This window comes from Hippocampus bargibanti, linkage group LG03 (genome assembly GCF_051943395.1).
Source record: "Hippocampus bargibanti isolate YZ-2025 linkage group LG03, ASM5194339v1, whole genome shotgun sequence".
Lineage (NCBI taxonomy): Eukaryota > Metazoa > Chordata > Actinopteri > Syngnathiformes > Syngnathidae > Hippocampus > Hippocampus bargibanti.
Genome location: NC_142736.1, coordinates 26,265,147 through 26,292,038, shown reverse-complemented (window position 1 = coordinate 26,292,038; position 26,892 = coordinate 26,265,147). Strand labels below are relative to the sequence as shown.

At 41.0% G+C, this 26,892-nt stretch overlaps 1 protein-coding gene and 1 non-coding gene across 2 annotated transcripts in view; one reads left to right on the top strand and one right to left on the bottom strand.

Moving 5' to 3' along the window:
- nfatc3a (nuclear factor of activated T cells 3a) overlaps positions 1 to 26,892 on the top strand; it is a 52,338-nt gene that overhangs the window by 9,236 nt on the left and 16,210 nt on the right. Inside the window, exons 2-6 of the mRNA XM_088992833.1 lie at positions 4,909 to 6,094; positions 8,781 to 8,943; positions 24,449 to 24,648; positions 25,045 to 25,217; positions 25,820 to 25,960. Coding sequence (XP_088848959.1) covers positions 4,909 to 6,094; positions 8,781 to 8,943; positions 24,449 to 24,648; positions 25,045 to 25,217; positions 25,820 to 25,960 — 1,863 coding nt within the window. The remainder of the gene's footprint in view (positions 1 to 4,908; positions 6,095 to 8,780; positions 8,944 to 24,448; positions 24,649 to 25,044; positions 25,218 to 25,819; positions 25,961 to 26,892) is intronic.
- On the bottom strand, positions 4,376 to 4,457 carry trnas-cga (transfer RNA serine (anticodon CGA)). The gene has a single exon. It is a non-coding gene; the product is annotated as a tRNA-Ser (tRNA).

Genomic DNA, 26,892 nt, shown 5'->3' with positions numbered 1-26,892 from the left:
ATAATCTGAACGTCAGAAATGTCAAATGAGCAGGACATCTCTGAGAGTCACAGTTAGTGGCATAATTTTGATGCGAGCTGTTGCCCAGCAGCTCTTGACGTAAATTGAAAGACGAGACAGGGCTACTGGTCAGAATACAAAGCCTTTTGTACATAGGATGTAAGCAGATCTGGTTGTAATCAAGTTGTGTGCCCACCAGAGAGAGAACCTGGGCTTAGGTTACCTTCTAGCTCCTATGCCACAAGGTTTTGTGGCAAACGGGTAATCCAAGACAGTGATGGTATGTGAACACACGTGTAGAAATGGCACATTAGGGGCTTTTTATGCCATAACTTTGTGCTCACACCGTTTCTCCAATTAACTGTCCAATATATTTGCTTCCAAGTCTGTCCAAGAGTTCTGTGTGAATTATTATATCTTCAAATACTAATTTGACAATTAACTTCAAATTTGGATATCAATTCCGTGTTGAATTAAAAGCGTTTTAGCACTTAGCAGTGGATGAAAGTGAGGGCGAACGCATTAATCTGAATCTGCCCAGCGAGAGGCTAACCCGCCATCTCTGTTGTTAACTGGACTTTCTCAGAATGCGGGCTTGTATGTCACTGCCGGTCACAGGACACTGACACAGTTTTGCGAGGAAAGGCAAGAGGAGGAGGGAGGAACACGTTGCCTGTGCCTTAACCCCAAGCAAGACTCCCCGAGCACTGTGTTAGAATCACTCTAAGGCTTACCATCAACCAGAGTGGATGCCCGCGTCACCAACGAGGTTGTCCCATAGTTACGGTTACTTTTGGGGTATATCACAAACATTGCACTTCAATGAAATGCCGTCGTTCAGCTATTAATAACGGAGGTACAGCAAAGCCTCTTAGAGATCTTTATTTAAACGGATTGGCTGTGATGTATGGACACTTGAGGAGTGTGTGACGCACTGGATTTTCAAGAACTGCACAGGAGGGATTTACATCTTAAGCCATTGATAAAAAACTGGTCCCTCATTTCTCGTTTGTTCTCTGTGACCTACTGTCTTAAGGTGAATGGGCTTTGACAGGGGGATTCCCCTTCACCCGCTACTTTCCCCACTCAGGCAGTTTTAGGTCACAGGCTAAAATTATCTGGGACCAAGTACCAAGGCCGTCAACTGTATGACCCTCGACTTTCTAACACTGCCCTTTGCCAACTGAAATTGCATCCAAGTACAAAACAGATGGACCTGATGACATTTCACTTTCAGGCTGCATTCACAAGTGTAAAAGTATAATTTGAATGCGTAATTTTAGAGGTTATGGCACTGAACGGATATCGTGAAAGATTTCTTTATCTTCAATTTGACTGGAGTCCTAAATGACAAACAAAAAGTGAATGGTCTCGTTTCTACCACTAAACAAACACAGATGTGCTTTCAGACTTTCCTTGAGCGTGTTTTTGCAAATTATCTTTTTCACCAGCCTGGCTGCACAGACAGAACTAGAGTTAGTATAACCTGTCCTTAATATCATCTGATGATGAATGATCAGATTATCTCCATAAATACTCATTGGGGTGCATGACTAGACTTGAAACTCAAATCGCAGATCTGAATTTATCCATCCATCCATTTTCCATACCGCTTATTCCTCATTAGGGTTGCAGGGGGCGCAAGGGGGGAGCCTATCCCAGCCATCTTCGGGCACTAGGCGAGGGACACCCTGAATTGATTGCCAGCCAATCGCAGGGCACACAAAGACAGTCACTCTCACACTCACAACTAGGGACAATTTAGAGTGTTCAATCTGCCTGCCATGCATGTTCTTGGAATGTGGGAGGAAACCCGAGGTCCCGGAGAAAACCCACGCGGGCCCGGGAACATGCAAACTCCACACAGGGAGGCCGGAGCGTGATGCGAACTGACGACCTCTGCACTGTGAAGCCGGCGTGCTAACCACTCAACCACCGGGCCGCCTGAAATTATGATTTTGAAAAATCAATGAGGTTGATCTCGTTTCAGATCGTTTATTTTGTGATTTTAACAGGACTGTATTTTATAAACTCACTGTAGGCTCTGGTAGTTACAACTGTTACTCTTGACATTGAGTGAAACACTGAGTGAAACAAAGTGCAATACAGTGTTTCGCTCAGTGGTCCGCTCAGTGATTCGCTCAGTGTTTCGTTCAGTTTCGAAATTTGCAGCCTTTTCTTTTTCCACACAGTGTCTTCCTTCCTCTTGCCTCATTTGTGTGTGTGTGTCTGTGTCTACGTACTGACTGTATGTTGTCTGTCAGTCAGACACTGTCAGAGGAGCCAATGCTCGGTCTTGTGACAGGCAGCCTGGCCCACTGTGAAGCTGAGCAGCTCTAAATAGAAAGCTTGCTGCGGCTTCTGCTGTTGCCGTTGTTAGGAAGGGAGGGGCAGGGGGAGGTGGTCTCCCTCTCTATCCTTTAGCCACGATATCTTCTTTGATCATCCACGGTGGTTACAAACTAAGAAGACTGTTTGAGATTGACCTCAAAGTTACAACACAACTTGCCGTTTTATTTTTACTCTCGACAGAAAATAATTTAAAATTCTCTGGAATTTAGGGAAGTATTGAGCTATCATTTGACTATGTGAGTGTTAAACATGCATCTAATAAGTGTAATCTGCATTTATTTTGTAGGTAAAAGAATGTAGCCCACCCGTAACTACCTATCAGTCACAAAGCCATGTTGTCACATCTGTACAGTATTTGTTAGCAGCGTAACTGGAAAAAACGATGTCACTGATTTTCAAAAAAGTCTAGATGTGCATCATGAGCACAAAACTGTCATGATCTGGTTGCAAACCGTGACAAAAACGAAACATTAAGATTTTTCTATGGGCCAGTTGTACTGTTTTTTTCAAGGTTTATTGGTTTGTTAGGAAGATTGCATAACAACTAAACAGTTAGTATCCACATAATATATGTATGTATGTATGTATGTATGTATGTATGTATGTATGTATGTATGTATGTATGTATGTATGTATGTATGTATGTATGTATGTACATGCACATGTGCCATGGAAGACTCTCTTGGAATAAATGAGGAAAAAGCAGTTTACTAATTAATTTATTGAAAATAGCAGCTTTCCTACTGAGTCATTCCATTCACCCAGCATCAAATATGGTCTGACCCTATTGTCCTATATAATCCTTGATTAACCCAGAAGTTGACAAGTAGCATACAGACAAGCACAAGCTAAACAGTTCAGTGAACTGGTGCGTGTCAAAGTTCGAATGAGTGCCATTCTATTTTATTATACTTGGATCGATGAAGGTCGACAGACATGACTCCTTCTTCAGTTGCTCGGCAGTAGACAAGCATATTACCACCGGCTACGGGACTGATGTGTATATGCATGTATCAACTGCAACTTATAGTAAAGTACTTCAAATTCAGAAATGCCTCAGGTGTCTTTTGGGCTTTATTCTATTCTTAGGAAACAACCTCTGATTATCTCATGTTATTGTTTGGATGATGTGGTTAAACATTTGACGTGAGACATTTTGCGGCTGGGCAGTGGGGAAACACTGCTGGAGAGTGCATCCAATGGAAGTTTATCAATATCCACTAACTCACTGGAGCCAACGTGGACAATGTGTTCTTGTCTATTTGTTTTAGTATGAGTGTGTACATATGTGTGTGTGTGTGTGTGTGTGTGTGTGTGTGTGTGTGTGTGTGTGTGTGTGTGTGTGTGTGTGTGTGTGTGTGTGTGAATATTTGTGTACATGCTGCCTGTGCTGAATGACTTTGGGTATAAATAGCCTGCCAGTGTTGCGCGATGACAGCTGACGGCACGTACCAGTGTGAATTTGTTTCCTGAGTAGTGTTGTTCAACAGTTATCCCTCTTGAAACAATGCCCATTATGGCACACTGTACGTGGTAACGCGCTCCAATTACTTTGCTAAAGCTGGATTTCCAAATGGAATCATTCTTTGACTGATTTTGTACTTGGAAAAGCGAAGGAGGAGGAAGTGACTTTGAGAAAAAACACCGTGTTAGGGGACCTTAATCCATTCTGCCAATTGATGTATTTGGATGTGGATGTCATAAGTCATTCAATAAAAAAAATAACCCATTCCTAGGTCAAACTGTTGACAATTAATTACCAGCATAAAATATTTAATAATTCTCAATTGCTATTTTTTTACAATAGCAATTAAATATGAAGAGCAATGCAGGCTTAAATTAAAAGCATCACCATTAACACTCCCACATAAAAAAGTGGTAACTCACAATCTTAGCATGAAAAAGAATAATTATACAGTATTCCCTGTCATAATTTTAATGCTTTGTTGATGAGTGATTGACACAGAAGCGGTAGAACAGGTTTGGTTTTTCAAAGAAAACTTAGGCCTGCCAAAAGCACAAACGGTGCGAGCAGAGTTCGAACCTGCGTGGTAAGATCCCATTGGATTTCGAGTCCAACGCCTTAACCTCTCGGCCATCGCAGCTGTAGAGGAGGGTCTCAATCATAATGATAGTGAAGATGCTTCAAAAAAAAAGATTTTACAGAGCCACTTCTCTCCGATGCTGTTCATCACTTGCTTTCACTCAGTTTATTTCAGACAGCAACCAAATATAAGCAAGTCCTTCTGGAATACATAAATTTTAAAAAGCAATACTGTAATAATAATAAACTAGATGTCTCTGAGTACTCTTGCTTCGTCACACATTCCCAAAACAAGCAATTCAGATGAACAAAAGAAAACAATTCTGACGTGGTGTTGGTCTCTATCTGCCCGGCATTTAATGGCGACCAGTCTGGGGTGTGTTTCAAGTATTGTACAAAGTCAAGCGGGATTGGCTCAAACTCACCCGCAACCTTAGTGAGAAAAGGAGACACAACTGAAAGATCACAGGTTCATATTTCTTTCATTCTCTTCTATCTTTTTTCCCTTTTAGATCTGGAGCCAGATGACAATACATCGTTCTACATTCTAAATGTGGGGCAGCCTCCATCGGTGGTCACGAACCACCAGTCAATTAGCCTCCCCCGTCATGGCATGCAGTCACACTCCCCGCTCATCAGCACTTCACCTTGCCTTCAGTCACATAAACAAGCACCCATGCACCTGAATTATGAAGCGCAGGACTCAAAGTATGGCACCTCCCCATTGCTCCATTCTGCCCCAGTGGAGGCACCAAAGGCCTTCGAGTGCCCCAGTATTCAGATTACCTCCATCTCCCCGAGCTGCCAGCAGGAGATGGATGCCAATCAACAAGCTATGAGGCCAAATGGCCCTGATAGGGAGTACCACAGTGAGAGACCTCTATCCAGAGACCACCTGTATTTGCCTCTCGACCACTCGTACCGGGACTCCTCTCTGAGCCCGAGCCCAGGCAGCAGCCTTTCATCCAGGAGCTGGTTTTCAGATGCTTCGTCCTGCGAATCATTTTCCCACGTCTACGACGATGTTGAGGCTGAGCTCAATGAAGCCGCCGCTCGCTTCAGTCTGGGCTCGCCCCTTACGTCGCCAGGGTGCGCCTCCCCACACACGGGCGTCGGCAATCTGGAGGAACAGCCGCAGTGGCAACACCCTCAGCCCTCCTTCGTCCAGCACTCCCACCCCGTAACACTGTCACCTCGACAGTCCCCCTGTCACTCACCGCGCACCAGTGTCACTGATGAGAACTGGCTTAGCCCACGGCCACCTTCTCGGCCATCTTCGCGACCCAACTCACCCTGCGGGAAGAGGCGCCACTCCAGTGCCGACATATGCTATCCTGGCTCCGTGTCACCACATCATTCGCCCTCGCCCACACCGGGACCTTCACCTAGGGGGAGTGTGACAGAGGACACGTGGGGTGGAAGTCCATCGACAGGAATGTCACCTTTCCAGTGCTGCCAATCTGAGGCAGACATCCCATCTAAGACCAGGAAGACCTCACAAGAAATAACAGCAATGCAGCCCTCTGCAAAAGCAGAGTTGGGAATAGATGACAAAGGAAATCTGCTTCCTACTCTAGACTCACCCTCAGAAGAGGCTCTCCAGAGCCTCAAGAAGGATGGGCCTGGTGAGCAGTTCCTCTCGGTGCCCTCCCATTTTTCATGGAATAAACCCAAGCCTGGACACACACCTATATTCAGGTAACTCACAGAAAGTCACTGAAAATGTTGTATTATAAGAAAGTTGAGTATACAGTATTGATATTGTGATGTGGCACAGGATTATCGAGAATCAAGTAATCATAATGCCTCCGTTTTACAAGAAAAACAAACATATTTCTTCAGAGAATGGATGTTGCACATCACCCACTGAATACAAATAAACAGTCCCTTTGGAGCAGAAAGTGGCAAATCATGGTTCACAAAGAAAAATCCTGCCATATTTTGGCTTCTGCCACAGGTGCTTCTACTCAATTGACAAGTAAACAAGCTCATTTCGCTTTCTGCACCTGGATTTCACACCTCTGCTCTGTGTGAAGTTTTACTGCTAGCTCCCTCCGCATTACTGATTGTACCTGATTATTATTTGGAGAAAACGTCCCACATGGGAATTAGCTTAGGTTTTGAGAAACCAACAATCACAACTTCCCTGTTTTCTGAGTTTAGTCATTTGATGTTCGACTAACTGAACCCATTGGCGATGAATCATAAATAGCCAGCAGCAAGAAAAATTATCAGTCAAAATATGTGGTCGTACAACTTCTTTCAAGGAATTCAGTCAAGTGCAAAGAATGAAATTGAATGCAGCAGCGCCTCAAGGAACATTTAGGAAGTCCTACCTTCTAACATGGGTCTACCACTATAACGATGACAACAATTACTATTGTGATACTTCCTATCATTATTGTTGGCATAATACCATAGAAATACAGTGTCATATCACACTGCAATACACATCTCCAGTAAGCAGAAAAGCAAAATGCTTTCATTCGAAGAAATATTGGGGATTTTCCTACTGTTTTTTTCAATTCCAGACCCAACAATAATCTCTTTTATGATTATGATATGTTATCGCTACTTGACTCGATTTGAAAGGCAATTAGTTGGCCAAGGCCGTAAAAGGACTGATGTTTGTGCACTGTTCTGAGGTTCCATGAAGATTGATCGTTTTGATCTTCAAGACAAATAACAAGTGCGGTGAAAACAAAGGGAACATTGTTTAACTAGATTGTCTTTGGCTGGAGTGCTGCTCCAATGTTCAATAAAGGAACTTTGACCTGTGTATAACCAGAATGAATCAGAAATTGTTAAATGAGATTTTCGGTGATGTCTCCTAAATAACATCTACATCAAAGGCCGATAAATGAAGTTGAAAAGTTCATCATGTATTATTTCAAGCTTAAAGTCTACAGTCTGTTCACCATGTGGGGGGCTCCCAGGCATGCACTGGCCATTATAGTGCTGTAAATCAGCAGAGGGTGCATATCGTAACAAGGTCAACAACACCCACCCACACAGTTGCGTACATAGACCGGTGTAAACATGTGCATCGACATAACACATCCCCTTTACTCAAGCAAGCCATTTTCAACACAACAACGTCAAATAAATTACGCAATAATTAGTCCTTTTCTTGGATACCTTGGTAGCATTGGAAGAAAAACTATAATGATGTAAATATTTCATAAAAGTTGATTCAATAATTGCATATGTGGAAAATAATAAAATTTATTCAATTGATTTAAGATATCATAACATTAGAATTATTTATATATTTAAACAAAATTCAAATGGGTAGAAACTGCATCATTATGTTTGGGCAGCCTTAATCTAGTAAACAAACTTGAACTAGAAATTAAAAAAGAACTACAACACAGATGGACTGAGCGAATGTTGTGCTTTGTGAACTTCATTGCCTAGTTTTGTCAAGCACTTTAACTGAATTGATACATTTCATTGTGCCGTGTACATCTGCTTGTCCGATGATGAGAGTTGAGATATTGGACCGGGAGGCTCAAATTTAGGACTTGGACATTTAAGAAAGCTTATGATGAGATCATCTAAAGGTCGCCCATTTGTCTCTATTCATGTTTCAGATGGACTTTTCCATAGATTAACAAACAATGATTACATCGGTAACACACAATCTGCAAAAAAGTTATATTCAATTAAATAAAAAGGACAAAGAGAAGAAACTTTTCGAAAGAGACGTCAAGTAACGGTTCTCCTGGGTAGAGTCTGCTGTTGATCTGACCCATCCATCACCCGGGACACCACATGGTCTTTCACTCTATATTTAGATTTCAGCACATTGCCTCCTTTACTTTACCTTTTTGCAACGGGCCTCATTCATCTCTTATTGTGCATCATACTTTCAGATAAATTGCTTTTATAATACAGCATGTGCTAAGAGTAGTGATGTGTTATTTGTACTGCGTTTCGCTGAGCATATTAAACGGAAGTACACAGAATTATATTACAAATCCCTTGGATTGATGACTGAATTGATATTGTTTCATGACTGTGATTGCAAAATTGAAGCTATTATTATTTGAATAAAAGAGAGTTCCCCGCTTGAGAAAGCCATATATTTTCAAGTGCAGCTGTTCAAATATGGTTGTCACTACACATATTTTCATTTTTAAAAAACCGTTGGGGGAGAACTAGTTCAGGAATGTAGCCAGTATGGCACACAACACATGAGGTGCACTTTGCACAGCAAACACTTTGACAGACGCATTATTTTTGATTGATAGCACTTCATTCGGCTTAGAAACATTAGTATGCAATAAAACCAGGGTTAAAAGCTAAAATATTATCTTATATGACCGAGTATCTTTTAGTTGGAGTGAATTGTATTTGTGTCTCTGCGGTTTTCTCTCCTTAGGACCTCCTCTCTTCCCCCCCTAGACTGGCCGCTGCCAAGTCAGTTCGGCCAGTGTGAACTGAAGATTGAGGTGCAACCCAAAACGCATCACCGAGCACACTATGAGACCGAGGGCAGTAGAGGAGCTGTCAAAGCGGCGTCAAGTGGCCATCCCATTGTCAAGGTATCACATTTTGTGATTTAGCACTTTGACACCAACATGAGTTTGCCAAGTTTTTTTTCGTATCTTATATGAATCTGCCATGAAGCCGATGTGACCTGCCATTTGAAAATTAATTTAGTCACGAGTTTAACTCCTACACCCGTCAGGGCTGGTTGCACACAAAATGGGAGCAATACACCGCACCAAAATTCAACAGCCACTTCCTTCGTGAAAGACAGTTACAAAACTTTACAGGGATTTCCTTCCGCATTTGAGACACAGTGTATGTTCACCATGAGCCTGATAAACTCTTCATTCCACTTGGAATACTTTTCATACTTGTGGTTTAGATGCCAGTAACTGATAACGTTTTGGGAGTATTTTTACTGGCTGGAAGATCCTGGTGTTCCCTCAGTAGTTCTTTCTACATCAGTTGGCTGTTAAAAATTGCACAGCTGTTTTAAGATGGTAATAACCAGCTACTGTATTTTTTCTTTTTACATGCGCACACACACTACCACTTCATTTATATAGTGCTTTCACAACAACTGAATATTTAACTCATTCACTTCCAGACCTGCAAATATGTGTCCACTCGAGTGCCATGGTTTGTGTCATTGTCACTCGAATTCCAGGACACACAGAATATTGAGTTTGAGGACTACATAAACATTCAATAGAGCATATAAACCTTAGACTCTTTACTTTCATCAGAAAAAAGATATTTCCTAAATGATATGGGTCTGGATTTATATGTGCTTGAAATGAGGATGGCTGTCCAAAATACAATGCAATACATACATATTGGTTTGTATAGAACTTTTACAACAGCTGAAGCTGGAACAAAGCGCTAACATGGAAAAAAAGGGAAATGCTGCTCACTTGTGGAAGGGAAAAAACCATTGCCAGAGGCCATGGCCAGTTCTTTATCGCCACCCAAATAAGGAAAAACAAAACCCGAACAAATTCAGGAATGGCGCTGTACGTCATATTTTTAATTCTCAAATACATTTGTGAATGGTCGTGAATGAGTTAAAATATACAGTGATACCTTGGCTTACGAACTTAATTGGTTCCCAGACAGAGTGTGTCAGGCAAAAAGTGTGTATCCCAAAAATTAATTTCCCATAGGAATCCATTAAAATGAGAATAGTCCGTTCCTAAGTCCCCATAAAACGTAATTTTTTACTTTTTAATTTTCTAAGCCTTAAAACTACACAACATATACCTTATTTTGTGTATAATAAATGTGCTATTGTATTATAATTAAAGAAATAAACTGTACTGTACAATAAAGTCGTTTTATTTACCTTTGTGATGGTCGTTGATGGCTTGATGGAATGGAGTAGCCGGTTTCATCAGCATTAAGCGGGGAGTAGAGGACAAAAACAGTCGGCTGCCATTTTGTTGTTAGAAGAACGGGCTCGTTCGCGAACGACACATCACTCATTGAAGCAGCTGTGTACGAAAAAAGTTTGTATGCCAAGGTAAAGTTCATACTCCAAGGTAAAATTGTCATAAATGTAACATTGGTAAACCGAAAGGTTCATAAGCCAAGGGGTTCGTCAACCGAGGTATCACTGTACTGTATAAAAAAAAACAGAACACATTAGATGAAACATTGTCAAAAATACAATTGTCCGAGCTATTCCGACATACGCCCTTGTTGTCTGTCGCGGTTAGAGCAGACAATCAAAGTCTCCCTTCGTCAATGGTTCAGACGTCATGATCGCAGCAGGCATGAGGTCACGAACGTGTGCTACCAGCTAAGTTGGAAAGCAAACAATTTACGTCACAAGCATCCTCCTTTGTGATTAAAGTAGAACTTGTTGTGAACCCTAACAATGGCCGAGTTCCTGCTGAGAGCTTTAATAGTGGCGCTATCGGCCTATCAGGAACACTGCACACTTCATTCCACAAACTAACAATCGTACCTTCACATTTTAACATGTTAGGGAGGGGCATCTGTAGCCTTGCCAGCATTAAATTTGTTGAGGTAAGACTTTATATTGTACGAGCGTTTTATTATGAACAGGGGTTGACTTGTTGGATCGTAAAAATTGCATTGATGTCACTTGCGAAAACAAAGGCCTCAATAGATAGTAAAGAATCGTTGTATTAAGTTCATCCTATCCACTTGATATCTAATTTAAAACAGATTCTTTACTTACAGACAGTGTATTGTAGGTGTTCAAATACCTGACATGTTTCGGCGTATACTTCCGCCTTTGTCAGAGTGTCACGAATGTTGTTGTGACGCGCCATTTTCACAGATATTTGAACACAGGTATTCAGGAGAACACATGTATTTGAACACCTACGATACACTGTAAGTAAAGAATCTGTTTTCAATTAGATAGTAAAGAATTTAAGAGGACAGCAGCTTGAACTTGTAATTGGTAAAAATCTATTTAAAAATCAGAACAAATACGAGGCTGGATCACGTGTGTGTGGGATCCGTGCCTTTGCCATTTCAATTGTCTCATCTTTTGTTAGCTGACAGGCTTTTTAAAGCTCAGCAATGCGTTAAGTATGCGACTCCAATCCAAGACTGAATTGTTATTGGCAGGTTTAGAACAATTGTAACCAAGTTTCAGTTAGAAAGCTCGAACTGCTGTTGGCATGAAATGAATTGAAAATAGCCCGGAAGGTCAGTCTTAATGTATTGTTGTTGCCGCTTAAGAAACGGCCTCTGTCTTTTCTCACACATTTAGTCAAGCAGACTCCGCTCCAGGCTGATAATTAACGATTTCAACCTCAGTGTGACCAAGATTCTATCCTCCCATATGTGACCATGCATAATTTAGCGGTCAAAGTTTGTCAACCAAGCTTTGCTCCACACTTGGCCTGATTTCTCATCATTTGTTTGGGTATTGCTCTTGCCTTCCACCCTATTGTGTTTTATACCAATATTGGACAATTTATTCTGAAGAGTAATTTATGATGTATCTCTCTTTATTGTCATTTGAAAACATCATTTGAATTTCTTTTGAGTTAACTCATCAAAGCAAATATGAAATTCTAAAGTATTCACTTGATGGCCTTTAATAATACATCAGTTCCAAATTCAGACATTAAAATTTATTCTCATCATAATGCGGCCAGCTTTCCACTAACAAATTGTTTTTACATCTAATCAAACATTCACTGTTTGTCCTTTATGTACGTGTCAGTTTGAGTCCAGATGTATCAGCCAAATCTTTTGTTTTGTTTGTTAAATATATTTTTTGCACCCCCCACTCCCCCAAAAAAAGTTCATTAACTCATTCGCTGCCAGATGTTCTGCAAAAATGTGTCCACTCCAGTGCCAGGGTTTTTGTGATTTTCACTCAAATTCCAGGACCCACAGAATATTTACTTTTAGGACTACATACACATTCAAGTCTAAGTAAGAAATCTTACACTTTCATCAGAAGAAAATAGTTGATTCCAAGTTTTATGGGTCTGGAGTGATCTGAGCTTGAAATGTTGCCAAAACACATCATACGGACAAACCAATACCCCTGCACCAATGCTTTTGCAGACGCTACATTCAGTATTAGGACGGATAGTTTCGGAATGCTCCAAAGGAAATAAAAGGTTGGCTTCAAGTTACTTGACCCACTCTACTGATCACAAGGGGGTCAAGGCACATTAGAGTGTAAACTAGCTTGTACATCTCATGTTTCTCAGGTGCACTGAAGGTGTGGGTAGTGCTAATCCCTGTAGGCACAATAACACTGCCAGAAAAATCTGATCACAGCTATCCAGCTGTGCAATTTAAATTATTATAAGGCCTAATTGATGTTACAAACAATGTTTTAAGAGTTGAGAAATGATGACACAGTGTGGGATTTTTTTTCTCCTCTGTCTCGTCGTCAAATTCCACACATGAAGCAAACTGTACTCCAGGAGCAGCAGCACTAGCAGTAGTCCTGTGCTACACACCCCCCCTCCCTCCTATGAGCCCGGACTTTATTCTCTGTAGAGCTTGACTCTAGTGGTGTGATGTCATCTGATGACGCCACGACTACCATATGGGCATGGCTGTGTGTGACTTCCTTTTGTGACTGCGCTGTGCAACAAGTGAGATGCTGTGTCAACAGAAAAACAAGGATGGAGAACAATATTTTTTTTTGTGCGTCTGCTTCGAGCGCAGATTTTTGACTAAAGGGGTTAAATGAAAATAAGATAAATTGGTTGGATAACTGCAGTTCACCCTATATTTCGGTCTATTTTTTGGGAGTCTGACTCATGCCATGTTGCGCTTAAATTGAAGCATTCAGATGTGTTTTTTCATGTCATAATATATGATGAAAATGGCCTCGTCTGTGCCCGACTGTCTTTGACTCTATGTGAGCCATTCCTCAGGGGCTAGCCACAGATCACAATCAGTACACTTGTTGCTAGGAGACATTTAAGTCCAAAGCCTCTCTGGCCGGCTGAGGTATCCTCGTGCGTATTTAACCAGCTTAATCGAGTGCTGCTGCGCCCACACAAATACAAGGAGCACTTTGGTAATACCTGCTGGGCCGCAAATGAAGGCGGGCAGACACAAGAGAAAGAACGATAGATATGACAACAGAAAAGGCTATCTTTTCATTTTATTTCACAGCACCTGTTACATGCAGCACGTGCAAAGAGTTGCAACCCAAGGATGCAAAAAAATAAATAAAAGAATGTGGAGAAACCCTGAAGGTCAAAAATAAAAAATACATTCTCGGATTGCTGCTTGCTTGCGACCTCATAATCCAAAACACGTTTTCCCTCATTACGATAAAATAATAGTTTGTACTGATAATGTACTTAATAATGAGGTTATATAAAGCTAAACTAAAATACCATGACTCACCTGGAAGTGAGACAGAAGCATGAAAAGGGAGAGTAACTTCAGACACGTCATAAAAATATAAAAGTAATTATTTCTAAAGAGTACAACAGGTACTTATCCTTCACTGCCATGACACGTGCCGGTGAGAGGAGTCTCTTCTATCATATCCCTTAACACAACTGACATTGCAATATACAGTATAAGCAATTTTTTTCCACTGAATTGTGACTAAATTCCAAATTCTCCGACTTCAGGAGCAGTTGGAAATGAAATAAATGTCTCACATAAATGGCTCCAAATATTCTGGGTGGATTTGATTTACTGTTTTGATTGTTCAGCTTCCCTCACCCCCTTTTTTATTTTGCAGCCCGTCTTATTTGTTATTTGTATATCGCAGCTCCTTAAATAGACTGGCGGCCAAAATTTGGCGTCGAGACAACAATTCAGGGCTTTTCACTTGAAATTGCTATTGCTTTGCAACCGGGCTTTATTTGATATGGACACGTTGGAAGCCGTTTGTCGTAATCAGGCTTAGTGCTCAGCGTGGAGGCAAGTCACAAGGAGTATGAGTTTTATAGAGAGGTCGAGGCAGGAGGAACTGGGAAACAGGAAGGAGCCAGTGCAGACCCATCCTCCAAGGCCATATACAGCTTTGGTGCAGCATACAGTAAATGCCTGTGCGTGTGTGTGTGTGTGTGTGTGTGTGTGTGTGTGTGTGTGTGTTGTGTGTGTGTGCGTGTGTGTGTGTGTGTGTGTGTGTGTGTGTGTGTGTGTGTGTGTGTGTGTGTGTGTGTGTGGGTGGGTGGGTGCGCACATGTACTGACCTTGTTTAAACAAACACTGAACTGGCCCCCTGGCTCCCTAGCGTGCTGGTCGAACAGCGAGTCTCTGAGATCGACACAGTGTATATGCACGATTTAAAATAAATAAATAAATAAATAAATAAATAAATAAATAAATAAATAAATAAATATGGAGAAGAGTAGCTTTCCAAATACTTTCCTTCCCAGGAAGTTAATGATCCATTCCAGGCGCAAACTGTTGGCATTATAAAACGTTTTATTTAGTGTACGATCGATGTTTTAAGGAACATAACATTACTAATCGTCACACAAGTGTAAAGAGATGCTAATCACATTATACTTTGAACTATTCAACTATCCACCATTTATAGCGCTTGTCCTCATGAGGGTCACGTGTGAGCTGGAACCGACTCTGGGGGAGAGGCAGGATACAGTAAGACTTGTAAACTAATAACAGGGTGCACATGGGCAAACAACCATTCACACTCACACTCACACTTATAAACAGTTTGAAAGTCTTATGGAATGTGGGGACAAGCTGAATTGCATGGTGAAAAAAACAATCGCACGGTGAGGCAGTTAATGCAACTACATCAAAGTGGATTCAAGTAAATCGATTCACGTAAAAAAGAAAGAACAGGAAGGTGTTTTGCAGAGACATTTTGTTTTTCTTCCCAGCATGAATGAATAAAGCCATTGACTGGATACCTCTTTAGCATTGTGGTTGTATGTTTAACATGGTACAGTGATACCGCAGCTCACGAACTCAATTGGTTCCCAGAAAGTGTGTGTAAGGCCAAAAGTTCGTCTGCCAAACATTTATTTTCCAGAAGAAAACCATTAAAATGAGAATAATCAGTTTCCAGGTCCCCATAAAACATAATTTTCTACTAAATAAGCCTTCAAACTACGCAAAATATACCTTATTTTTATGTATAATAAATGTGCTTTTGTATTGTAATTAAAGAAATAAACTGTACTGTATCATAGTCATTTTATTTACCTTTGTGATGGTCGTTGATGTAGTTGCCTCTTGATGATATCCGAGTGAAATTGCCATGCTTTCTCAGCGATAATACCCTCACTCACACTGTCCCCTGCTAGCTGATTCCCATTAATCCATATCAACAGACGTTTTTCAACCTCTTCTATTGCCTGAGACCGTTGCTTAGACAACACAGAAACACCCTTAGCCACACACGCACCCTTAATAGCTTCCTTGTTCTTAAGGATGGTAGCAATGGTCGACTTAGCGTACTTGCACTGGGACGCTAAGTCACACAAACGCACACTTCGTTCGTGTTTTTTGATAATCTTCTTCTTCTGCTCGACCATAATTTTCTTTTGTGTCTTCTTCGGCTTAACACTCACCTGTGGTCTTTTTCGGTCCCATAGGAGCAAAAGTACTACACTCGATAACAAACCACGTCCGCACTCAAAAAAAGGGGGTGATGAAAACTAGTCCGCCAGCCACCGTGGCGCTATTCGACCGTGTGGTTTGGGGTTCATCCGCGGAAAACTAGTCTGCCAGCCACCGTGGCGCCATGTTGTTTGGTTCATCTGCCGAAAACGTGTTCGTCAGCACAGACCATACGCTCGCGAATTTAATGTTCGTGAGGCGAAAGGTTCGTGAGCGTTCGTATGCGGAGGTATCACTGTAACTGCTAAACCAGTTGTAATCGTCAGATTCTATTCAGCAGCGCCAACCTTTTTTTGGTCAAATAGAGTAAAATGGCCATTTTATGGATGTTATCATAGATTTCACTTTTTATCATGGGTCAAACAAAAAAAAGCTAGTACCGAACTGTACTTGCAAAATTATTCAAATGCCATCTCACAAGGCTCGCTCAAGTCTCGCCTGACAAACTGCCTGATTAAAAACGACCTTCGCCACCATTGGGCTTGTTTCCACATCTGTCACATACACACACATACTTAAACCCAACGGTTAACCCCTAAAGGGCCACCATTTCCACTAAAGTTTATGTGCTTCACCCCCCTGCCCTCGCAACCCCTTTTCCCTCTCTTGCGTAAGTTCAAAGCGGCAGCTTATGTGCGTATGAAGCCCCTCGCTCACACACATACATACGCACACACACATACTGGATTGCATACACAAAAAGTCTCACCATGGCAACGGTGCAGCAACACAGGGAAACAACTTAGCAGCAGAGTCAGGCGCTGGATGTAAGAACGTGTCGAGTTACGGCCTGAGCTGAGGTGGACGGTGACAGAGACTTGTGACAAGAGTCGGGAAGCAAAATTTGGAAAGCTGCGCACGCAGGATGTGCAAACAACAAATTACTAGTGAACCGCCCACCTGTTTTGTCAGTATTTTCAAATCGCTGGATGTTTTATGCTTCAGAGACTTGGAAAGTTAAGCAGCCATGTTACCATGACTGTATCGAAACAAGATCAAAACAGCACCATTTCATCGAGAGCTGCAAAATGAAGTCATACTTGACTTTACTTATGTAGAGCAAATAGGTAAATGCTAAATGTCCCCTATTCCAATGTGTACCTTTTGTAGCCAGGTGCTGGTTTAAAATATTTGAATAGGAAATATTTCAATGTAGGAGCAGACAACACAATACAATACAATACATATTGATTTATATAGTGGTTTAACAACAGCTGAAACCGTGACATAGCGCTTAACATGGACTACTATCCTATACAGAAAATAAAGTAGTCACAAAGATAGTAGAAAGCACCAGAGAGTAAAACTAAATGAAGTCTGAATCATGCTGAGTCAAATGCCAAAGAGTACGTTTTGAGACGGGTTTTAAAGATGGACAGCTCCAGGTTTGCGGGAATGTTCAGTGGCAGGTCATCCAAGAGTGGGACCAGCAACGGAAAAGCCTCGATCCCTTCTGAGCCTCAGTTTAGTTTTTGGCACATCTAATGATGTCTGATCAGCAGACCTGAGGTGCCGCGAAGGTGTGCAGGGGTGGATGAGCGAGGCCATTTAAAGATTTGAAAACAAATAATAAGATTTTGAAAAGAACTCTAAAATGTCTAGGGAGCCAGTGAAGGGATGCCAGAGTATGAGTTATGTGCTCCCTCTTACGAGTACCAGTCAAGAGTCGAGCAGCAGCTTTCTGGACCACCTGGTGACGCTTCATGGAGGATTGGTTGGTTTACTTCAAAGTAAACCGCATTTCACTAATCGAGCCGAAATGTGACAAAGGCATGTGACAAAACGTATAAGTCAAGAATGTATAGCTATATTTTTATTTGAGGCATTTATAAATACAGTGATACCTCGGTTTACGAACCCCTTGGCTGACGAACTTTGCGGTTTACAAACGTTAAATTATTAAAATTTTACCTCGGCATACAAACTTTTTTTCGGGATACACACAGAGCGCAACAATGAGTGATGTATCGTTCACGAACAAGCCCGTTCTAACAACAAAATGGCAGCCAACTGTTTTTGTCCTCTATTTCCCGCCCCCAGTCTACGGTTAAAGCCACGTGATTGGTCAAGAATGCAGCAGTGAGGGAGTGGGGGTTACAGACAGAGAGAGACAGAGAGAGTGAGGCCGTTAAACCATAAAGACACAGGCAGACGACAGAGAGAGAATGAGCAAATGGATAGAAAACAGTGAAATTTGGACTTGTTTCAACTTTGATAGTTCAAAGGCAGAGTGTAGACTGCAAGGTTAAAATATCCCATCAATCAGGCTCCACAAATAACCCGCACAAGCCATCTGTACACCTGATGCAAAAAGTTATCAACCCAGCTAAACAGAACACAAATGAGGAACTAGGTAAAATTATCACAGAGAAAGCACCTACAAGGGATCATTCCTCAAGATGGTGAAAGAAGAAGGCTATGTTCCTCATCAAGTGTTTTAATGCTGATGAAACCGGGCACTCCATTCCATCAATCAGAATCAGAATCAGAATCTGCCATCAAGCCATCAACGACCATCACAAAGGTAAATAAAACAACGTTATTATATAGTACAGTTTATTTCTTTAATTATAATAACATATCATATTTATTATACATAAAATGAGGTTTATTTTGTGTAGTTTTAAGGCTTAGAAAATTTGAAAGTAGAAAATTATGTTTTATGGTGACCTGGAAACGAATTATTCTCATTTTAATGGTTTCCTATGGGAAATTAATTTTTGAAATAGACTTTTAGCCTTACACACTATCTGGGAACCAATTAAGTTTGTAAGCCAAGGTATCACTATATGCTCAAATTCAGTATTTTCACCACTTTCAATCAACCAGGCATCTTCAACACACCTCCCCTAGCGGATGCACAATAAGATGTTCCAGTGTGATGTTAACTGCATTTTTTCCCCAACTTTTCTATCTATCTTGGAATTTTCTTCATACAATGTGAATACTGTATATTTTTACCACTGTTAAGTGTAAAAGCTAAAAAAAAACTGGTCTTTACATGTTATCTTGCAATAAAATTTCAAATTAAGTGTAAAACAAAAACAACGCCTTGTTGCAATCGTTTTACTAATTCTTACTACTTGTTCGTTGAGACTAATTATCTTTAGATTAAATCTTGACTAAAATAAGTGAAGAAATAACTGATCCAAGCTACCCTTAAGCCCAGTCAGATATGAAGGTGGTTTAATTTAAATTCCAAATAATACGACCTTGAAGGGTCTACGAGTTTGACTAGCGCATACACGTAAATGGAAACCCAATTTCTGTTTAGGCCCGGGTATTACCTTGAACACATCTTTGCCGCGTGTACAATTTCATGTTTACACGCTGTGCTGGAAGATGTTTTTGCCCCCGTGCTTGTTGCCCTTATTACCGGACCAGTGGAACAGATGAAGGCCAAAAATAAATGGGGACTTTATTTAGTGGGAGCTGAATATGTAACTGTATCCAGCTGTTTTATTTTAGAGGGGAGAGTTCATCCCCATTGCAGTCTAGTCAGAAGCAGCAGCAGCGGTTCCTGTTGGTTCATGACGTTGAATATAAATGTGATTTTTTTTAAATAAGTTTCTTGCTGACCCGGCAGCAAAATCCATATGGTTTGCTGTGGACAGACAGTGAAGATGAGTAAAAGTGCAGAGACCACCCTCCCGCGGTATTTCACACTCGGCACAGATTTAGGGGTTGTCTCTGGAATGTGAGACAAGTCAAGCGTGCATGTGCCGTGTTTTTTGTCTTTGAGACGCATCTTCAACCAGGACTCCTATTTTACCCTTCTGTATGTTTACCTAAATTTCCCCCACCTCCCACTAACCCCACCAATTCCTTCTTTGAAGAGTGCGCAGTGCGCAGTCCGCCATCCGTCTTGTTGTTGTTTCATAAACACATTGTGTCCAAGTCGGAGCACCAGTGGCAGATGACTTGCACAAGGTCTAAAATTAACACGGCCAAGTCCAAACTAGGGTAGATTTTCCATTTGCCGCATAAATATCTGAAGGCTGAAGGCAAATGTTTGTCCTAAAATAGTCCATGTCATAAAAGACGTTGTGGCGTGTCTCTACCAAGTTTGATGTCATTTACAAGGCTGTCCCAATTTGATACACACATCAGCACACTAACGTGTGTCTCAATATGATGTAACTGTCTGAAGTGAGTTTTTTTGGGCACCGTTTATACTTTGGGAACCAGTCTAAGTTTTTCAGTGTCTCCATGCGCATAGATTATCACATCAGCTAATCAAATAGAGTGATACATTGGCTTATGAACTTAATTGGTTCCAAGACAGAGTGTGTAAGGTGAAAAGAATGTATCCCAAAAATTAATTTTCCATAGGAAACTATTAAAATGAGAATAATCCGTTCCCAGGTCCCCATAAAACATAATTTTCTACTTTCTAATTTTGTAAGCCTTAAAACTACACAAAATATACCCTATTTTATGTATAATAAATGTGCTATGGTATTATAATTAAAGAAGTAAACTGTACTGTATAATAAAGTCGTTTTATTTACCTTTGTAATGGTCGTTGATGGCTTGATCAAATGGGGTGGCCGGTTTTATCAGCATTAAACATTTGATGAGGAACGTAACTTTCTTTCACCATCTTGAGGAATGATCCCTTGTAGGTGCTTTCTTTGTGATCATTTTATCTAGTTCCTCATCAATTGTGTTCTGTTTAGCTGGGTTGATAGCTTTTTGCATCAAGTGTACAAATGGCTTGTGCGGGTTGTTTTAACCTTGCAGTCTATACTCTGCCTTTGAATCAAAATTCAAACTCTCTCACTGTTGTCTGCCTGTCTCTTTAATGTTTAAACCACCTCCCCTCACTGCTGCGTTCTTGACCAATCACATGGCTTTACCTCAGACTAGGGGCGGGGAATAGAGGACAAAAACAGTCGGCTGCCATTTTGTTGTTAGAAGAACGGGCTCGTTCGGAAACGACACATCACTCTTTGAGGCAGCTCCGTGTACAAAAAAGTCCGTATGCCAGTTTGTATGCCAAGGTAAAATTTTCATAAATGTAACGTTCGTAAACCGCAAAGTTCGTAAACCAAGGGATTCGTAAACCGAGGTATCACTGTACTACCAAATGTATATTGCAGAACAGGGGAACATTAGACGACTAAGGTTTCACATAATTCACTGCAAATTTGTATGTTTTGATCAAAGATATGTGTGGTGTCAAACGCGCTGTTGTTTTTTTGTGACTTTCTTTTTATACTTTTTTTTCTTTTTTTGTCCCTATTGGGCTGTCATTCTTCATGTAGATTTACCCTGATAAGCAGCACAACCGCGCTTGAGCACTTGTTAAAGTAAATGTTATTCTTACTATCCTCACATGATGGCTCACTTGCTTATTTTTGTTAACAGAGACGGTTTTTGTTGCTCCTGCTGACTGATATTTCAAGAGCCCTCCAAATTTTCAGAACTAATTATAATTATTGAATCAAAGAGAACATAAATGGAAAATAATCATCTTTTTAGAAATGGTTGCACATTTGGGTTAGCGACTAAAATTGTCCTTCTATGTGGCTATTGTTAAGCAGCAATGGAACATGAAACAAGCCTTTTTTCTTGCCTTATCCTGATTTCCTGGCTGTTTGGAAAGAAACCCTGACTGACTAAGTGTGCATTTGTCAACCAACACTCCATACCAAATTATAAAGGAATAAATTGAAGCACCGTGGAGTGATGAATGGCTGTGCACAGCCGTAAAGCCATTACAGTTGAAACGGTGGACGGCAGACATTATGCGTGTATTTTCAGTTTTATGGAATAATGAACCTCAAGAGCAGAAAGTCTAACTCACTATCGACTGCACGCATTTCAGTCGGTAGTGGCCCTATATGGGTGTGGGACCATCCTCACACAACACGTTTTATGAAGAAGTGTGTTTGAAGTTGGAAACTATGCTCTGCCTGCAAACAATGGAATACAAACTGTCAAGGATTGGTTTGCTTTTGAAGTAAAATGGCCACAAAACAAATGGATGCTTCAATCCAAACGCAAGACTCCCTTTGTCTTTTCATAGATTGATTTTTGAGACTTTGTAGTGTGTCTCCGTATAATGGACATGCCCAAAAAATAAATGGCTTTGCAGAATGCAAGTTAAATGGCAAAATAGTGGAAATTAAACTAAGAACTGCATTTTTTTTTGCTTTTGTTTCCTTGTTTCGTACCAATCTGTAGCAAAGAATCACATGAAGGTGGAGTTGACCGGTTTTGTTGGAGTTTCTCATCCTTCCACATGCAGCTTTTCGGCATATGTGCTGCTGCTGCTGCAGATAAATGATTTGCACTACGTTCGTGAGTCATCACTAACCAACTGGCCAAAACAAGTGGGATCGTGTGGTTTTGTGAATATAAAAATCATGTTGTTTACACTCATCATTCAAATTTGGGTGCATAATGACCTATTAGCTTGTTACTAGCATGATTTATGCTTTCATGTGGCGCTTGAGATCTGACGAGTGTGGTCGCCAAATATGAGCATGTTACTGATTATTATGGTAGCCACATGTTGCTACTTATTATAACTTCCTTCCCAATACATTTCAAGTGCCAAATACTGTGTTTTACAACACGGACTTGGGTTGTAGTCACGGTTTACTGCACCAGAATTTACATTCTGTGGTGTCTGTTAGACTGCTTTCAATTTCTTCGAATTGACTGTTAGCTCTTGCTTAATTACATTCAGTTCACACATGAAAGGTTACCAGTAACGCTTGCATTGCGGAGCATCATGAAAAGATTTTGGAGAGTACACAGAATCCGTCTATATAAACCTCTTGGGTCTTATCTTAACAACAAAGCCGACGGCATGGAACGTTGTAGTTCAAATCGAAACAATTTGAGCAAATTAATTGATTTAAGTGGTAAGAAAAAGAAGTTTTTGGCTGTATTTCCTGTTGAGCAGCACTAGGTAAGCTTAGCACGAATCTGTTTGAACTCTTAAAATGCCATCGCTTTAGGATAATCATAACATCATTCTGTGAGTTACATTCTATTTTCTTTTTATGGTTGTTTGTGTCTTATATAAGCAATGACTATTTGAGAGATTTCCTTATAAATAGCATATACATTTTGAGAGACGACCATTCTATGTACAGGGTCAGGCAAAATGATCTGAGACGTTTTTAGGTTAAATAAAAGTCAAATAAAGTAAAGAAACAAGAATGTGTTTTGCTTTTGAAAAAGTATTTATAATGTCATTCTGTTTCATTATGTTTTAAAAATTAAATGAAGCAGGGACATCCGGAGTCGCTAAATCGCAGTGGAAATGGTGCATATTTATTTTGATAAGTGATGGATTCCCTTTTAATTGATTAAGCATGTTATATTCACACAGGTCAGTGTGGCTCAAGGTATGACCGTGATTATTCACACAAGCCTTTTCGCTCCAGTTAGTTTTGGAACGGCATGTGACGAATCTCACTAACTCTCCCTCCAGTTACCACAATATTGGACAGAGCGTTGACGCGGTGGTGTGTGACATGAAGCTTAGAAGATGATGGGGTCAGTAACCAGCTGCAGCTCGCTTGAGGCTTGGCAGTTCCCAGGGTGCAAACAGTACTGAAAGACCTTGTTCTCCTCTGCGAGCCTCTGAAAGCTGCCCTCCATTTAAGCTGGGGACAGGCGGGGGCGGGGGTTGGTGGTCTATGAGGGCAGCACAGTGCGTGCAAATGTGAGCGGGGGTGCCATCCTGCCGTCACTGAGTCTGCCAAGCACAACATTGCAACAGTAGTGGGATTGTGCAGCTTCTGGGTTTCAGAATAAGGTCCTGCTCTTCTTTCCATCTTGCCTTCAACTCTACCAGTCACGCAACACTTTCCGCCATCAAATATCTCACCCGTCTTGAGTGAAAACCAGGGTGGCAACTCTCATGACAAATGGAGAAAGCAGCTGTTTGTGCAAGGCCAACACGGTTGGCACGGTTAGGCAACAACATTACTGTTAGCAATTTTCTCTCCTTGTCATTCTGACTTGAACCGTGAATGATCTTTGCATCAAGTCGTCTTTAGAGCAAAGTGCATTCACTAGGGCCTCTATCTATTCAATCTTTGAATATCAGGTCCATTCTCGTCATTACATCATCATTTGTATTTAATGATGGTATAAATGATTTTGTTTTTATGATGAGAGAACAATTGATTGCACTGCATGTCATTCTTTTGTCAATGTTGCCATAGTAAATTTTGCCATAGTCGCCCCCGGGTGAACTTCTGCGGAATTACTGAATTTGTGGCATGATTTGCTCTTGCGCCAGGTTTGGAATAGGAAAAAATATCAAGACCTATTAAGTCAATGATCAGTTCGACTCATAGAACGTTAAAAAGTCAAATGAATCTCCAGTGCCTCTGCCAAAACTGTAACAACCTTGAACTGACATTGCAAATCCCTTCCAAACAAAAGTAAAGACAGCTGAATGCTTCTTTGTTAACACTTTACAGCTTAACTCACATGTGCATGATTCCATTTTCTGTCATGTTTCAGTTGGTTGGCTACAGCGAGAAGCCTGTCAACTTGCAGATGTTCATCGGAACGGCAGATGACCGTTACTTGAGGCCTCACGCTTTTTACCAAGTGCACCGCATCACCGGGAAAACTGTGGCCACGGCCAGCCAGGAGATTGTGATCACCAGCACCAAAGTTCTGGAAATTCCTCTCCTGCCTGAAAACAACATGTCCGCCTGGTACATGTCACACGTATTTCCAGGTTGCATTTTTCATTTACGAGCTTCCCGCAGTGAGGAAAGGCCAGCCGTGTTTATGGGTTTTATAGCTTCCCCCCAATGTGAACTTTTATGTATTTTTAATTTAAATCAACATAAGGTGTTGAACACCAAAGGAATAGAGAAGTAAACTTCATGTGACTATTTAAAATCTCGCATCATGATTATATTTGCGAAAGGTCCTGCCACATCTGTTTACATTGGATTTAATTGGAAAGGATGTGGTCTGGACTTTCCCATTTGTGTTACATTTTAGATTTAAAAAAAGTATCTTCCAAAACCCTGCTGCGCATGTATTTGGTTTTCTCTGGATTTCACAATTTACAAGCAAACTCCTTTCACTTCTTCCTGCCGCAGTATTGACTGTGCGGGCATCCTGAAGCTACGGAACTCCGACATTGAACTGCGAAAGGGGGAAACGGACATAGGCAGGAAGAACACACGGGTACGAGTGGTGTTCAGGGTTCACATCCCTCAGCCGAATGGGAAGGTTCTGTCGCTGCAGGCGGCCTCTATTCCCGTAGAATGCTGTAAGTTCCAAACACATACAGGCGCACTATAAATGACGTTTTTCTCACTAGAAAAAAATGGAATCCAAATTTTCACCAAGCAGGATATTTTTTGTTCAGTTCTACACAAAAAAAAGGCAGTGTCAAAGTGTCCCACGCTCTTGGACACAAGAGCAAAGACCCCCTTGATGTCCTTGCAGTGGTCACAGAATCCGATCAAACCATACCTTTGTTTTGGCTGTTGCTCAGCTCGTCGTCAACTCATTATAAAAGCAACGCCAGTAACTCCCATCGTAGAACAATCACAAGTACATATTGCCGAGCTGAAGCTTTGGTTTACGTCCATACAAATGGGAAAAGGCACAAGGCTGTTTTCCAATTCTGTCACTTAGCAACCACTGCCAATTATGGGCCAGATTGAACTGTACCACTTTCATCTATGAGCCGTCTGCAGTGTCTAATTTATTTCAAGGCCTAGCATTTCAAATTAAACTATGGGGAACTGAACTGAATTGTACCGCTTGGTGAAAATGTGAATATACTCCTGAAATCAACGCCACATTTTGTCTTGTCTATGTGACAAATGATGACTAAGCAAACTCTCTTTTGTCCGTAACCCTCAGCCCAGCGTTCGGCTCAGGAGCTGCCTCAGGTTGACAAATCCAGTCTGACCAGCTGTCTGGTCTGTGGGGGAGAGGAAATGGCCATCACTGGGAGCAACTTTTTTCCAGAGTCCAAAGTCATCTTTTTGGAGAAAGGCCCTGGTAAGAGCTTTGTTGATGTGTGTTTTATTGGGGTGTTTTCGGCAGAAAATGACTGAAATTTGAGAAAAAAACTAACCTAAAATAAAGTTTTAGAAGAAAAAATATGCCATGATTCATTAATGAATTCACCGAAGAGCTATACTGATCAATGCGCACCAAATCCAGCAGACATTTAAACAGCTTATTCCCCCAAGCCATTAACTCTTTAAACAGTAACCCAAATAGAACTGTATAGTGCCTCTTTGTAATTTTTTGGTGATGATATTAGTGCAGCATGTTCTCCCGGAAACAAATTCCTTGTGTGTTCTACAAACTCTACAAATGCAATGGGACTAAAAGAGCTCTCTTGATGTTAACATTTCTTCCTCTCATCAAAACAACTGATACCCATTGCCAGACATTGAAAATGAAAATTTGAATGCACTCAGCAAAGAAGTCGCTGCCTGTCGCAACTGCTATTGTTCTTGTGTGTTAAAAATCAAGTCCACACATGGAAGAAAGTTAAGTCGTTTGAGTGGGCGACCCACGCAGAGATCTTGAAAGGAAACAAGCTTGTTGAGGGCTATGCATAGGCATCAAGACGCAGCGTGGTTGAACAGTCGACTCCAAAAACAGGAAGAAAGGTCCTCAGAGAGGAGGCATAAAGCTGGGCTCTATGAATGAAGAAACTATACTGTAGAAGAAGGGGAAAAAGATGACGATTATGATGATGATGATTGGGGTTAGTCTAAACTATCCCCTCATCTCGACTAATCGGTCAGCTTTAGTGCAAAAGGCACGGATTGGAGTAATTGTAGCAGTGGAAGAAATAAGAAAAGAATTAAAGGCAGTGACTGATATTTTTCCATTTTCCCAAACTGAAAAGAAGAGTAGTTGTGTGATTACAGGATGGCACCATAAATGGCTTCAGTCTGACTGTCTTCTCAGCCTCC